Genomic DNA, 16,779 nt, shown 5'->3' with positions numbered 1-16,779 from the left:
TTAGAGAACATGTCTAAACGTTCATTGAGCGAAATTTCGGGTTGTGTTTTCTAAAAGTGACAGCGTGACAGTTCTCATTATTGACTACTAGTTAATCATAAAAAAATATTAACCACTTTGAACAAATGCCGAGAAAGCCTACTTTACAAGTGGAAAAAAGGTTAATAATCATGTCATCAGACGCTAGTAGTGAAAAAAATCCATTTCGAACTGCTGCTAATTGATAACTGGATATCTTTTTGTTTTAGAAAATTCCATGGCATCGCAGATTATTGAAAAAGATGCGGGTTTTATTTTTCCAATTTTCCGTCTTTATTATGTAAAAAATTGAAAACTAATAGGGTTTATTGACGTAAAAAAATTTTTTCTACAAAAAACCTTAATACATTTTTGCTCTAAAATAATTTGGGGAGCCAATAATCGCATGTTATGAATTTTACATTGAAATCCCTATGATGCGTGACGCAAGTCACCACCCTGTATAACTATTTAGCCCTAAATTATGATCTGTACCAAAAATTAGCTTTATATTACTTTTGTCTAGGTTTACCGAAAATTTGAACTATCTTGACTCGTGTAAAAATGAAGCCCTTTAGGCTACAACTATTCGGTTGAGAATTAGAAGAGATAATTCCAGTTTTTTAACTGCAAGTAGGGTATATTTAGCCGACATACACAACACAATGCACATGGAAGGTTATACCTAGCTATCACCATATTTCGGCGGCCCTATCTTACCAAGTGTAGGTATACCAATTTCCCTTGATAAACACCATTGTTTCGGAACAATACAATCCAGGTAATGCTTAATTAAAATTATCTGATTGCATATAATGTTTTTTTTAGATTACATCTTGATATTGGGCCCGCTTGTTGATTAGAATGTCTACATAAAGGAGTAATTCAAAATCACGCGTGAGTAGCCCTTGAAGGCTTGAACCAGTAAAAATGGCGATTCTTTTCGTTTCAGCGCTACTATGCAGTTTTATCCATTATTCCACAGGAGGTAAACCCATTGCTTCACTTTCTTGTTAGTCACGTCGCTTCTTTTTCAGCTTTGTGCTCTTATAATTTCACTCTGGACGATCTACCAAATTCGATTGTCGGGGAGGTGGCGAGTCTGCTTGCTGGGAACCTGTTGAATGAATTTAATGAGTGCTCGGAGATATCTTATGATGGGTCAAAGGTAGATATGTGGTTGTATACTAGAGATGGTCCACCGACCGGTCGAAATGTACGAGACATTGATACGTCAATATTGAAAGGCAGAAAAACAATTCTAACATCGCACGGGTTCCTTTGCAGTCACAACAACAATCTCATGCCGGAACTGAAGGACGCGTACCTGAAGCGGTACGACGCAAACGTAATCGCGATCGATTGGTCGGCATACTCAAAGGATTACTACGCTAACGTGTACTGTAACTTACCACGAATTGCTCAAACTGTTGCGCAATTTTTATGCAAAGCTGATTATGAGCACAACATCGAAATTCGAGACCTGCACATGGTGGGACATTCGATGGGTGGTCAACTGGCAGGTTTAATTGGACAAGAAACTAAAGCCCAGTGCTCAAAGATACTGGGAAGAATTAGCGCATTGGATCCAGCTGGTCCACTGTACACTTTAAGGGGCGCTGATTCCCGATTGGATGCGTCTGATGCTAAACTCGTCATGGTGATCCACACAAATATGGGAATACTGGGCTATGTTGGAAATTGTGGTACTGTCGACTTTTATCCCGATTTTGGAGCTATTCAGTCGGGATGTTCTATTTTTGATTCACCTAGTAGCAATCCGCTAAATGCACTACTTTATCCTGGTACGTTATTAAATGTACCTATACATGGCCAAGAGGTTACAATTTGTTCGATTTTTAGCTGCGTGTAGTCATTTGCGAGCTGTAGACTATATGATCGAAAGTTTAAGTTCCAATAGGTTTAATGCCAAAAGCTGTCTGATGTGCACCGGTTGCATTGCCAATCCTATGGGTGGAAGTAAGGCGGTCATGGGTGAGGACGTAACGTTCGAGAAAGATTCTTGCGCTTATTATATGTACATCAACAAAGAAGCGCCATATGCACAGGGTCCGATATAAATCTGAAAACTCTCTAAGTGCCTTGTACAATAAACTACCTGCTTTGCTATAATTTCTGTTTTTTTTTAGTTGACTTACTTCGAATAAACTACGGAAATTCATTTTTGACCCATTATCCCACATAGCGAAACTACACTTTATCCGTCCATCCCGCTGTTCTTAAAACTATTTTTTAACTGGGAGTGCTCTTGAATTGGGATATGTTGTAAAACACAAGCATCTCTGTGAGACTGTCGCTCCATCTATTTCTGACCTAAGCTGTGTTTGAAAGAAAAGTGCAATTACGTTGAAACAATGGCACGCGGATATGTCAATAAAGGCAACTAGGAAAATGCACTTTGCCAATTTTTTAAATCCTATAGAGGTAGTTGCAATATTACACACCCTTGCCAAGGTTCATGCCCCCTAGAAATACGAACAACCGTTAGGTCAATGCATGCTCAGCAAATAATTCCAACACTTCAAACACAGGTAATTTCAATAATGCAGAAAAATGTTTTCGTTCCTAATGAGGAAATCTGCGGTGATTGTATATTAAATATCAATGGATTAAATTGTTTATGATTTCAATACGAAAACAAAAGTTTATTATTTTTACTTGTACAGGCGCATCTATTAGTGTAATTTTTCCAGAGACCTTAAGTCAAAATGAAAATGTACAGGTCGACAAAAGTAAGGATTAATGGGATTTCATGGATCTATGTATATAAAGTCAATTGGGTTCGTTGATATCCCACTTCGGTTAGAAAATTTTAAATTCAACCAGGAATTTTATATCATTGACAGTTTCACACAAGATTTTCATGGCATTTTAGGATTAGATTTCTTCACAAAATATAACGCCGTAATTGATTGCGAGTGTTTCACAGTATCTCTCTCTAGTAAAACTGAATCATTCACATCTTCTTTAGAATCTAAATATAAAACAATAACATGCATACCACCACGGTGCGAAATTATAAAATATTTTCAAATAGAGGAATCTGACGAATGTGTCGTATTGCCAAATGAGTTTTCAAAAGGTCTTTTTACAGCCGGAATTATAGTAAAACCCATCGATAATCGTATTATACCTGTACGAATATTAAACACGAGCGATGAAGAAGTACAAATTAGGCAGTAATGAAATTATCGAAAATCGATTTACCTACTTAATTTTGAAGGTAAGAAATTTGTGTAGATCAGGTGGATAAATTATCAGATACAAATTTTAAAAATTTAAATATGGAATTTGTGCAAAATAATATGCCAATGTGTTTCTCTTAGAAAACTTTCAAGTTATGGTAACTAACCTACCTATACCTCGTCCTGTTTACGTCAAACCGTACCGAATACCGCTCAAAAATCAGAAGTGAATAATCAAGTAAAAGATGGAATAATAGAGGAAAGTAAATCCGAGCGGTCTTCGCCCTTATTAATTGTTCCAAAAAATTCTGGTGTCGCAGGTAACAACCAATGGCGAATATAGTTAATAAACTATAGCCGGATAGCCCGCCAACTAAACAAACAAATTGAGGACGACAAATTTATATAACAGATATCGCTTGGTTCCGCAAAATATTTTATACGCACTTAGATTTATCACAGGGATTTTATCAGGTGGAGTTAGAACCATCTAGTAGAAAATTTACTACCTTCACTTCAGCCAAAGGTCAATTTCAAGTGAAGGGGTTGCCTATGGGGAAAAAAATTAGTCCCAGCGTATTTTCACGTATAATGACAATTGCACTATCTAGTTTAAACAGGTTTAAACTGTGAATCGTGTTTCGTTTATCTCAATAACGTGATAGTATTTGGAATCAGTTTAGAAAATCATAATCGAAATTTAATTAAAATCTTGCAACGATTCAGGGATGTTATTTTGAAATTAAATCCATTAAAATGTGAATTTTTAAGAAAGGAAATCGGTCACTTGATTACACCTAGGGGTTCTCCTGATCCTAGTAAATTGGAAGCTATTCAAAATTATCCCGTACCAAAAAATGCAAACGAAACTTAAACGATTTGTTGCTTTCGATAACTATTATCGTAAATTTATTCCAAAGTAAATCTATTAACCAGGAAATCTACTAAATTTATTTGGGACCAATCTTACAAGACAGCATTTGATAATTTAAAGAAAAAATTAATGGTCTCCCAATTTTAGAATTTCCAGATTTTTCTCCGAGAAATGAATTTATTTTTAAGAATCGACTCTAGTGGATATACGGTAGGTGCAATTTTACGTAATGGTAATCATAAACCCGTTGCTTACGCCAGCAGAGCATTGAACCAAGTGTAAATCAATTACTCAACAATAGGTAAGGAGCTTCTACCCATTGTTTGGAGTGCAAAGCATTTCAGGCCTTATTTATTTAGTCGCAAATTTCACATTTTCACCGACCACCGTCCTTTGATTTATATTTATTTGGCACAAACAATCCTTCAGACAGATTAACAAAGTTTAGACTTATACTTGAAGACTACCAATTCACGATTAATTACGTTAAGGGTGCCGAAAACTCAACATCTGACTCTTAACTTGAATCATCAGATCTCAGGAAATTAAAAAAAATATATTCGCACTAACTAGATCCCAAACTAATGCATACGACTGAATCGAAGGTCATGCTGGTGTTAACCGCATTTTATTATTAAGAGACTATATTGTTAAATTTATACCAAAGTGTTATAAACATTCCATTCCTCATAAAGAACTACTAACGATTAGGTAACGAGTTAAATCAAGATGTCGATAACCATCGCTATATTAAAGAGGCAAAAACATGACTACCTCTAGAAGACGCGCGCGCGCCTTGCAAAAGATCGTTAATTTCGCCTCTAGGACAAAAAACATAATTCCGCCGCGCTAGAGTTGTGCGCGTTTACAACATCGCTTCGACGACACCAATTTGAAAAGAATCGGACCAAAACTGTAGCAGAAGATAGGAAAAAACTGAAAAACCTTCACGTTAGTAAACTACGCTCGAGGATGATGCCCAGATGTCGCCAACCCCACATCATGTAGCCCTGTCCCTAAGGTTGACAAATTACACGGCCTTGTAGATACACGTACACCCGTTGCCTTTCTACAAGAGTTCATCTACGCGCCCACATTTGCTGCCGGCCAGCCAGCCAGCCAGCCAGCCAAAGTGAGGTTAAAAGCTACTTTTTACAAATAAATTTGCAAAAATGCGCTAATAAATGAGTTATTATTAAAAAACGAGTCACAATTTTGTTCGAAAAATTCTGAAAGCACAAAGCGGAGCAGGATTATCTACATGACCGGTATATATTTCGTATACTACACATTAGAAACTTTCATACGGACTTACATCCATTCCATACACCTATACACCATGTAATATATATACAGGGCGATTCAAAAAGGATATCACTACCTTAAAAATTTAAATTTTAATTATAGAAACAAAATAGAACCTTTTGATACACCATCTATCAGGAGGGTAAACACCATACTTTGTTCGTAATGCACACTGAAAAACTGTCGTCAATAATACCTGGATTATTAAATTTTTGAGAGTAAATACTTTTTTTAATTAAACCACAATAATGGTTGGTTTTAAAGGATTGAAGTATTCTGAAATAATGTTTCAAAGCCTCTAACAATCATTACTCAACTCATCTGAACCACATTTTACTCACATTAAGCTTTAATATGTAATATTATGGGTTTTGACAAAGATGGGTAGTTTTCACCCCTAAACAGTGAAGAGCGTCCATAAGCATAATATAGATTTTGAAGTGGAGAGTAAGTTGAACTTCATCCCAAATTTTCATGCAAATCGGCAGATCAGTGTTTTTTAGCCAGTATTGACTCCACCATCAATACGATCTTGTCGAAGGCTACCATATTCCCTTTGTCGGTATCCACCTCTGACGCTAAAAACCCGGCACAAAATAGTACTCCATTTTTGGGTACTACTCATAGAGCTTCTATTGGCGACACGAGAAAGAGAAACCGCGATTCGAGCGTTGCCGACTACTATTCGGCTGAAGAGGGTCAGGAAACTCTGAGCAACCCGCCTCCGTTATCCCTCGGAGTGTCGGAGGAATGAAACACGCCGATCAGCAAAAAACCACTTGGGTTGGGCAAAGCCTAGTATCTCTTCGAAAGCTCATGAGGCTGGGAGTTTCGGGATTCTTCGACCGTCAGCGCTCATTTCCCTAGACCTTCCGCGTTCAGCAGTTGGGGTAGGTACCATCCCCGCGCACCTTCGCATTGTAGATATCTGTAGGGTTACGTAATATATATTCTTCGTGTAAATATTTCTGTACACCAATACATTATGCCTTTAAAATCTTAAAAATCGATCATTTAAGGAAAATACTCAAAACAAGGATCTAACATTTCTTGGAAGATTCTGGTGGAATTACATGCGTTTTAAGGGCAGACTATATTTACAAAGGCAATACTATGACAACACTACACAGGATTTACCTGAAGTAGGAGAAAATACTAATTTAAATAGATTTAAGGATAGATCGTATACTTCAAAACTCGCTTCAAAATGATTGGGAACTTGATTAATGATTGCAAGTCCAGTTTTACTCTAAATCAACCTTTATGGTAAAATGTAGGCAGTAAAATGCATACCTAATTTTGAAATTAGGCGTGTATAGAATAAGAAATAAGGCATATTTTAAAGAAGGGGACGTTGTTATGACCTTGACAAAAGGTTTGATAGATACACTTGTGGAGTGATAACTCATATATTACAGTAGATACACCTGTGTCGTAAATTACCTATCAGTCTTGTTAAGAGGTTTTTATCAGATTGCGTTTTTGTTAATCATGAAAAACAAGACGATCCCCTTACTGATAGGAAACCATTCACGGTTTAAATTGAAGATCGTTGTAAAATGACTCGCCAGTTTTCGGTGACTATTTCAGAAGAGAATCAGAATGAAAGCCCTTTTGGTATCAATTTTGCTCTGTTTTTCTGTGAATCTTTCTGTTGCCGGTGAGCAACTTTACAAAAAGTTTATGGCTAAACCTTACATTTACAGATTTGTGTTCCTACAACTTTACCCTCGACGACTTGCCTAATGGGGTCACTGGAGACATCTGGAGTATAATTGCGAACAGCCTGATATACGAGATCACTAACTGTTCTTCGATAGAATACGCGGGCGAAAAGATTGATTTTTGGTTATACACAAGAGGTGGTACTCCAGACGGAGTTAAAGTTAACAGTGGGGCTGGGGATACGTCGATTCTGAAAGGAAAGAAAACCATTGTTTTAATGCACGGATTTCTTTGCAGTCACAAAAACAATCTGATACCCGAACTTAAAGACGCGTACCTTAAAAAATATGATGCGAACGTAATTGCGATCGATTGGTCGGCATATTCTATGGATGTCTATGCGAAAGTTTTCTGCAACGTCCCACGAATTGCGGAAACAACAGCCAAATTTCTATGCAAAGCCGACTCCGAGCAGAACATCGACATTGAGAACTTGCACGTGGTGGGGCATTCAATGGGTGGCCAATTGGCAGGTCTTACTGGACAAGAAACTCAAGCTCAATGTTCCAAGTTACTGGGAAGAATCAGCGGTTTGGATCCAGCCGGTCCACTGTACTCCTTAAAATCAAAATCTCGTCGATTGGACGCTTCCGATGCGAAAGAGGTAATGGTATCTCACACAAACCAGGGTTTGTTGGGGTATGCTGGTAACTGCGGCACTGCCGACTATTATCCCAACTTCGGCATCTTCCAAGAGGGCTGTTCAGTTTTCAACTCACCTTCCAGCAGTGTTTTTGACAAACTGGCATACCCTGGTAAGTAAAGGAGATGACAGGGATAACGTAACTTATCAATTCGGTTTGTAGCTGTTTGCAGTCACTTACGAGCAGTGGACTACATGATCGAAAGTATAAATTCCGATAGTTTTTATGGTAAAAGCTGTTTTTGGTGCAGTAGCTGCCTTGCAAATCCTTTTACCGGAACTAGGGGCGTTATGGGCGAACATTTCACTTACGCCGAAGCAGGGTGTAGTTATTATATGGATACTAATGCAAAATCACCGTATGGAAAAGGTTCCGAATATTACGGTGTGTAGGTACTATTAGTCAAAACGACCTTTAACATTTATCTGTGTATAAAATCTTCATTTTTGAAGATGTGAATAAAGTCGCTTTGCTTCAGCCTTGTTGATAATTTTAAACAATTTTCTTGTTGTTAACTTGTTAACTACACAATGTAATCTTGTTATCTAAAGTATAATCTAAATTAAAACCAATATGGAAAAGTTTACTTGAGAAAAGTAGATGTGGTTAAAGCATAGTTATTTATTATACAAGACGATAAAGGGATATTTTGGTTAGTTTCCCTTTATCGTCGTGTATAATACAAAACTTTATTTTATAGCAGAAGCCATACAAATCATTGTAAAGCTTCTAACAATTCTGAGTTTAATTTAGAGACGTCAAAAATAGCAAGCTTAGATTCTGCCGTTGCGATCGTTTCTATAAAAACAGAATTGTCATATTCTGGACGTCATTTTATATCGCGGATTTGAAATAAGAATGATAGATGTCATTAGAATGCACACTCATCTGTTTCACCTTATCTACCCGGTTAAAGGGATGATTTTATCTATTAAAATGTCATTTTAACATATGCTATAAAATAAAATCATTTAGTAGCTTTATTCGTGAAGTTGATGTGAAGTGAACTGTACATGTTGACAAAATCATGTATGAATTTTAACCATTTGGATTGAAAACTTTAGAAGAGAGCCGAAGTGCTCAAAACCGTCCTACTTGTTTTTAGAACTAAAGATTGCAATTCAATAGCCAGTACTAATAAACGAAATTGCTAAACGTTTTGATAATCCTTTTATTTCAAAAATGGCATAATTATACACACTTTCGGACAGAGTCGACGACTTAACCAGATCAATCATCTTAAAATTTTCTCAATAAACTAAAATGGTTAATGAACACCTAAAGTAGGTAGGTATAATAAAGAAATAAAATATCTCATTAGTCCTACAATTAAGTGTAGAAATAAAACTTCATTTTACAACCCCTAGTTAACTGTAACATAAGAAACGCTTTTATATAAATTAAAACCCCCGCAATAAGTTTTGTTCTATTCCGACGCCGCTCCTTTTGAGACATTCTAATCGGCTAGACCGCACCGTCATGTATAATGAAGACCTGAGCACCTTCGATAGGGAAACCATTTATTGTTTAACACCCCTACGTAATGAATATACATTAGTTTAAAGCTTTAATTTATATGAATTTGGAGATAAATTGGAGAACTTAATTTAAAATGCTCGCTTCTTAGTATTTAGGTTGATTTAAAAGGGAAATTATGGACATTACCATACTTTATTAGAATTATATGAGCACTACTTATGTTACAAAGGGTTAATGATTGAATAAATTAGAAACCCTTTTCCATTTTGGACACTAGTGGTGTGCGCCAGATTTATCTAAGAAATTTACTGTGTAGGTATGTAGAAAAGGGCATTTTATGATGAAAGAAAGTATAGTGGCAGTAATTTACCAATTTCACCAGCAGCATCTTAAAATTTTCCTCGTAAAATTCCATGACCATTTCTTTGCTAAGAGTAGTGAGAAAAGTTAGACAATAGAAAAGGGATTTATTTGAAAAAAACTTTAGATTTGGTCCATTTAAACATCTGTACACACATTAACCCCCCTATTCGAATGCAACACATTGATAAAGAATATAATATTTTTGCTTTTGTTGTTTCAGGAAATTTTGCTTTTTTACGGTTGCAATAATGAATTTTCTAAATAGTGATTTTTTTATTAGATTGTTTAGTTTGCAAAATATTTCATTGGTGAAGTCAACAATGACAATTTTCAGCGCGTAAACTGTACATTTTGTAGACTTTGAATCAGACAGTTTTTCTTTATCGACTCAACATTTAAATTTGAAGCATTAGATTTGTTCCACTCATTGAAACTATTTTAATGCACTGTATATAGTATATTAAGATACAAGTGTATAATCAAGTCTTTAAAGCACGCGCAACGAGTTTAAGGGCACGACGCAAAGCGGAGTGCCTTTAACGTTGCAAGTGCTTTAAAGACCAATTATACACGTGTATCTTATAGTATTTTTTATTATACCTGCAGTATAATTTAAAAATAGGAAATACAATGAAATCATATTGACGTTATACTCGAATACATGTCTAATTAAGTGGGCTGGGTGTTCGTAATTTCACGATTGCCATGGAAATGTCACTTGACGTTTGCTTATAAAAATCATCGTCTTTGTGAATTAAACGATTTCCGTTGAAAAAGATAATACACCGTCCATTAAATCGATTGTTGTAAAATCAAAACAAACGTTGGTAGGTGTAAAATCCAACTCCAGTAAAGCCTATTATAAAGAATATGAAAAGTTGTTTCCATGGATGAATAGGAAGTTACTTACGAATACAGTCTTAAATGCATCCATAATGCTGGCATATATGAAGGAAATGTCAAAGGTATTTAAATCTTCTATATTTTGGTGCATTCATTCAAAACTTTAAAGCAATGCTGCGATTAAAAAGTGGAACAGATTTGGAAGCATACCCTAAATTACGCGCGTTTGTGAAAGCTTCAACCAAAGGATAGGTACAAAAGCCAAAGAAATGTTCTGCATTTACAGAAAGCGACCTAAGAGGATTTTTTATTTCATCCAGATGACAGTTTCAAAAGTCATACTTGAAGTATCGTTACTTAGCAACTTTAAAGCACGTGTGTTTTAAAGGCCCTTTTTCGCACGCATTTGAGTGTTTAAAACGGAGATTGTGATTCAGGTATAATAAAAAATTATTTAATTTATAGTTTATTATATTACATATTAATAAATAAAGTACGTTTGGATTTCCTATAGAATATTAATCCCATCGATTCTCCTGATCCTATCGATTTTTCAGTTCCGATACATATTGCACATTACTAAAATTATTTATTTCATAGCAGATGTTTATTGACATACATTTGAATAAATTTCAAGGGGTAGGCTAAGTCACTCTTTAAAAGTAAGGGTAGATAAAGTGAAACAAATGATTTATATTAAAAATGGGACGCAGAGCACAAAATAAAATGAACTTTAGAACATAAAACAATAATGTAACGGGAGAACCTATAAACTTTATATTTTTGACGTTTAAATTAAATTGAGGATTTTCAAAAGTTTAAAACTGATTTATATGCCTTCTGCTATAAATTAAAGTTCTTTTATAAACGACAATCCAGGGCAAATCATCATCTCGTGAAAGTTAATTCACTCGATGATTAAAAACATCCCTTAGTCGTCTTGTAAAATAAATAACTATTTCCTCGCATTCTCTACAATTCCTAAACGTTCCCGATTTATTTTCAGGTTCTGTTAATTTCGCGATTTTCTTCAAAATCTACGTACTTTTCAGATTAACAAGATTCCTCATATAGTGGCGTTTCTTAGAATTTTTATCTCATATGGTTTTTCAATTGTTCCCGATTTTTTCCGTTCAGATTCTTAAGATTGTTAGGATTCTGAGGTCCCTTCGGATTCTTCTGGTGATTTAAATTCGGCGGCTTCATATGCTTTTTAAGATTCGTTTTCAGACACTTGGAATTTGAGTACTCAGATGCTTTTGAATTTTTTATCTTCTCAAATATTCTGTTTTGGATTCCTCCTCCTTCGAGTCGTGGGATTTGTAGACTCCACTTTTTCCGGTTCTTCAGATTCCTCCGGTTTCTTGGATGTTTTAGATCCTTTCCATTCTTTGCTTTTTCCCATTTTTCAGACTCTTCCCAATTCTTCACAATTTTTAGAATCTTTATACCTAACGCCTGTTCGGCTGAACTCCTTCCAGACCAAGTTAAAGAACGGCACTGAAATTGGGACGTATACCCTAGTAGCTGCGGTAGCGCGTTTTGTGAAGCGAGGTGACACTTTAGAGTGCCCAGAAAGGTTTCAAGCAATAATCACACCTTCAATGCAAGAATTTGACAGCAAGCCAAAAGGACCAGGCTAAAAAGTTAATTTGCCGCTACTAAGTTGAAAATCCAAGGTTTTAGTCTTTTCCTTTTCCAAACATAAAAAGACCAAATCAGCATCATTTTGAGATAAACTCGATACCAAACTGTTTTTCAGGTATGGGCAAAAAATGCCCCCTCCCCCCACATTTTTTTACGGCAATGTACGTACGTTTAAAAGCACATCCAAGAATACGAATTAAACAAAATCTCGACGATGTCGGTTTGTCTGTCTGTACTCTACATTTCCGGCTAAACGGCTGAACCGAGTGGAACCAAATTTGATACACACATTCTTACATAAAAGGAAGAGCTGAAAATCGAACAGAATCGCGCATTCGAACACAGTAATTTTTTTTATTAAGTTATCGCAAATGATTTTATTACAAAAGTTTCTTTGTTGGGTAATCTGCCGTTTTTAAAATAAGTATACGGGGTGAGGTAAAAAACTTATCGAACTCATTTTTTAAATGAATCCAATTCAAAAAGATTAATAAGTTTTTAAAGAAATTAAAAAAATTTCTGTAATTTTTTGAATCATTTAAACCGTTTTTAATCTTTAAAAATCTGATTTCAATCTTACTTAACCTTTTTTGAAATTTTTTGAAGCACTTGAATCTTTTTTTTTAATATCATCTCTGGTGTGCTATAGTTTTGAGAAGAGCTGTCTGTTCAGATTAAAATATACAGGGCGTTCCATAAAAAATTATGCTGATTACAATCATTTGTAATAAACACATTTCCGATAACTTAATAAACAAAGAAATTATGCTTTTATCTAAAAATCGAAAAATGCAAATGTTGCCCGTAACGCAAAAACAAAAGACTGTAGACCAGTTTGGTTTTAAACATCGAGTTTATTTTAAAAAAATATACCGAGACTATGAGGTTAATTTTTTGAACTATCATGTTACCCCGTACTATGTACTGCAAATAAATGAATTATGAATGATGAATTAATGACCAAATTTGGCCACCCTGTACAGAGTAAATTATTTATACACAAACCTGAAATTGTTCAATTTTAAAAGTTAACATAATAAATTACGAATACCAAGCTCCTTCCTTTATATTTATAGATACAAAAAATTTTAAGTTTTTCTAAAATAATTCGCCAACGGCACTCCTTAGGTAGAATTATGTTTTATTCAAAATTGTAGAGTGTAAAAGTACTTTTCGTTTCCTATCAAAAATTGATAATAACAAGAAACTTTAAATTGATGTTAGAAGATCAAATAAAGTATCAAATTAAAGAAACTTGGCGAGTTATTTTAGAAAAACCTAAAAAGGCGAAACATTTTCGCTGAGTTTTGACCACAGAAATTTTTCCCGACGTCACGTCAGTTCCATTGGCAAACTTGTTTTTTTCTCTCTCTTTACCATTTAAACAAGTTCAAAAAATAAAACTCTACCAGACCTTTTGTAAGTACACGTCGACTGAACGATTTACGTTTCTAATTTTTCCGACCTCTCAAGTCAATCGGGAGTCACCTTAACTTTGTTGACGTTTAAAAGAGAAATTATTTTAACTCTGTTGTCATAAATTTGCGCGACACGTTCATTGGCAAAGCTCCATGACACAGTTTCATTATTTACCTGCGCGAGAACATTTTTGGTTAAAGTAATCTAAGATAAACTCACAACACTAGAAACGTGATGTACCAGTACTAAAACTGACATCGCCTGAAATGGTAATTCCACCATTGTTACTATGCGTGACACTTTTCCACTGGATAAGTGCCGCAGATAATTTGACCGTGAACTACTACACAAAGTTAATTTCCAGTGAAGTATCAAGGGCGTTCACATTTGAGTTACCAACGGATTCCACAACGTTCGAAACCGATTCCAGAGTTTGGCATGGTTAGTAATTTTCCACGAATAGGCTGCAATATTTTCTTTCAGGTGGTTTCTACGATTACATTGTGGTGGGCGCTGGGTACGCAGGTTCTGTTATTGCAGCTAGACTCTCTGAAAATCCGAGCAATAGCGTACTTCTACTTGAAGCCGGAGGGTTTGAGTCGAATTTCTCTGACATTCCGAGAATGAGCGAATACTTGCGCGGTCTCGAGTATAACTGGAATTTTCAGACGACACAACAAACAAGTAGCTGCCTTGGTAATTTTCCAGGGTTTTGCTATTGACGACTGAGAGACATTTTTCAGGTATGGTCGACGGAAAGTGCAATCTTCCAAGTGGTCGTGGTATTGGGGGTTCTTCCATACTGAACGATTTGTCATATGAGCGGGGGAATAAGGCGGACTATGACAGTTGGTGTGGAGAAGGCTTGTCGGGGTGGTGCTACGATGACGTTCTTCCATTGTTTAAAAAGTCGGAAAACTTCAAAGTTCCCGATGGCGATGACGATTACCATGATACTGAGGGGCTGCTTAACGTTGAACCCGTAAAGCTGTGTAATCGCCAGTTGGACGCGTTTATTGCAGCTAACGTCGAGTTGGGGAGAGAGGAGGTCGACTACAATGGTGCGCAACAGCTTGGTGTTTCACGTATGCAAAAGAACACAATCAATGGCACGCGACAGAGTATCGCAAAGGCTTTCCTGAGTGATACGCTCAATCGTACCAACTTGAAAGTGTACAACGGTAGTCTGGTTACACAAATTACAACCTTTCTTTGGAAAGCGACCGGGGTGCGGTACAGCAGAGGCGGTCGCTTTTACAGGGCGAGGGCTTTGAGAGAAGTCATACTTGCAGCAGGTGCGATCGGTTCTGCGCAGTTGCTCATGTTGTCAGGTATTGGATCCAAAAATAACCTGCGTACCGTCAGAAACCTGCCAGTCGGAGAAAACCTTCAGGATCACCCTGCCTATTTAGCTTTACACTTTGTAACTGATTTCACCGAACCGATTGTACCTATAGAGGATAATGTAAGAGATTACTTGGACGGCTTTGGGCGTTACACTGTCGGTGGAAACACTCAAGGGTTGGCTTTTATTAAAGTAAACCAGTCAAATCCTTCCGAGCAGCCAGACATTCAGCTTGTACTACTTCCATCTAACAACAGTAACGGCTTTGAGCAAAGGGCGTACAATTATAACGATGAGACCTACGGCGCTATCTGGGAGAAACTAGATCCGAGGAGAAGCTTCACGATTAGAGTAGTACTTCTTCATCCAAAATCGCGAGGAACAATCAAGCTTCAATCTACATCTCCTTACATATACCCAGCGATTGATCCAAAATTTTTCTCCGATGAAAATGGAGAGGACATAGAAACAATGTATCAGGGCATTCTAGCCGCTATCGAGCTTGCTAATACCACAGCGTTTAAAAATATGAACGCTGTTCTGTTTGACGCCACTGTACCTCAGTGTAGTGTACACGATCGCAATTCGAGGGAGTACTGGTACTGTCAAATAAGACATTTGGCTGTACCTCTTGGACATATGGTTGGTACGTGTAAAATGGGACTACGTGGTTCGGGTGCCGTTGTTAATTACGATCTTCGGGTTCACGGAATGAAGCGGTTAAGAGTGGCGGATTCTAGCGTTATTCCAAACATCGTTTCAGCTGATCCAAGCATTGCGTCTATAATGATAGGGGAGAAAGTAAGCGAATTAATTATGGGCTGAACTGCGTGAAATCTTATTATAGTAGACTCGTTTTGGACAGAGTGTCCCACTAAAGATATTAAAAATGTATTTTGTCTGACCCTCCCTGTATATTCAATCACAATCAGTTACTAGATTTTGGTGGATATAAATAATAGATGGAAGCCACCTAATGGTACCTCCACACCGGTCAATTCAGCACGGGGGCAGTTTTGGACAATGTCCCCTGCTTTCATGTACAATGGCGCATGGGCCTTGGTTTTTGCAGCAGAATAAAGGAAGTAGTTTAGAACTGGGCCTTGGTCAGTGGGAGGCGCGTGAATGAATGGTATGATGCGAGCAGAGTCACAGGTTTTCCCGAAAAACCACAGCAACTCGGCAGCTACTTTGGAACTCAGGCTCAGGCAAAGTAGAGGTGCGTCGGGATAAATAATGGGGTTCTTATAGCAAAACTGAAGGGAAAGGGAAGGGAAATGTAGTAACAGTAAACCGGATAGTCACCACTTAGTTTTTAGTACATTTCAGAAGCGAAAAGAGAATACTCCCCTAAGAGGCAAACAAGGCAGTTATCCTTGTTCTGGTCTTGATAAGCTAAAGAAGACTACAGGAAAGGAAAAAACCTTTCCAATATCTTGCTTTTAAGCCTGGTTCTATTCATGGGTGAAATGTTGTAAAATTCCACCTTCCTTGTCATTTCGTCATACAGAGCTTTCATAGTGAAATATCTTCCCCCGGAAGCTAGATCTTCGTCTATCATACCAAGAAGTTCCTCCAGAATTTTACTACCTGTAGAGTTGCTTTCATAACTTGTTTTCCATGCCGACGTTTCATAACGACTATTGAATATGACAAAACTCTGCGTATGGTACATCTCCAAGAGCAAGTGCAGTAAGTCCATTGTACTCATCCATGGCAAGTGCTTTTGCCCGTATCTCTTCGGTTAATTCGAATGTCTGAAAGGAATGTAGAACCTTTCGTCCTTCTCCATGGTTACCACAAAACATACATGTATCAGAGAATCTGGAAGCGCCACTTTTTCTGGTACTAGCACGTGTATCAGCATCGGTTGTAGACAGAGTTGCTGACTCATTGTCATTACCTGCAAGA

At 36.8% G+C, this 16,779-nt stretch overlaps 3 protein-coding genes across 3 annotated transcripts; all 3 read left to right on the top strand.

Annotated features, from left to right (window-relative positions):
* The first annotated feature begins 889 nt into the window (after positions 1-889).
* On the top strand, positions 890-2,200 carry LOC116169319 (phospholipase A1-like). Its single transcript, XM_031485386.1, has 3 exons — positions 890-1,006; positions 1,056-1,823; positions 1,882-2,200. The coding sequence occupies exons 1-3, from the start codon at positions 949-951 to the stop codon at positions 2,097-2,099; spliced, it is 1,044 nt and encodes a 347-aa protein (XP_031341246.1). The 5' UTR covers positions 890-948; the 3' UTR covers positions 2,100-2,200.
* A 4,720-nt stretch (positions 2,201-6,920) lies between these two features.
* Positions 6,921-8,250, top strand: LOC116168960 (phospholipase A1 2-like). The gene is made up of 3 exons (XM_031484989.1): positions 6,921-7,063; positions 7,110-7,883; positions 7,935-8,250. The coding sequence occupies exons 1-3, from the start codon at positions 7,006-7,008 to the stop codon at positions 8,162-8,164; spliced, it is 1,062 nt and encodes a 353-aa protein (XP_031340849.1). The 5' UTR covers positions 6,921-7,005; the 3' UTR covers positions 8,165-8,250.
* Positions 8,251-13,781: 5,531 nt separating this feature from the next.
* On the top strand, positions 13,782-15,737 carry LOC116169358 (glucose dehydrogenase [FAD, quinone]-like). Its single transcript, XM_031485430.1, has 3 exons — positions 13,782-13,964; positions 14,007-14,219; positions 14,267-15,737. The coding sequence occupies exons 1-3, from the start codon at positions 13,790-13,792 to the stop codon at positions 15,691-15,693; spliced, it is 1,815 nt and encodes a 604-aa protein (XP_031341290.1). The 5' UTR covers positions 13,782-13,789; the 3' UTR covers positions 15,694-15,737.
* The last annotated feature ends 1,042 nt before the right edge of the window (positions 15,738-16,779 follow it).

The sequence above is a fragment of the Photinus pyralis genome, unplaced genomic scaffold (genome assembly GCF_008802855.1).
Source record: "Photinus pyralis isolate 1611_PpyrPB1 unplaced genomic scaffold, Ppyr1.3 Ppyr1.4_LG4, whole genome shotgun sequence".
NCBI classification, from domain to species: Eukaryota; Metazoa; Arthropoda; class Insecta; order Coleoptera; family Lampyridae; genus Photinus; species Photinus pyralis.
Note: the sequence above shows the minus strand (reverse complement) of the source record. Positions and strands in the feature narration are given on the sequence as shown.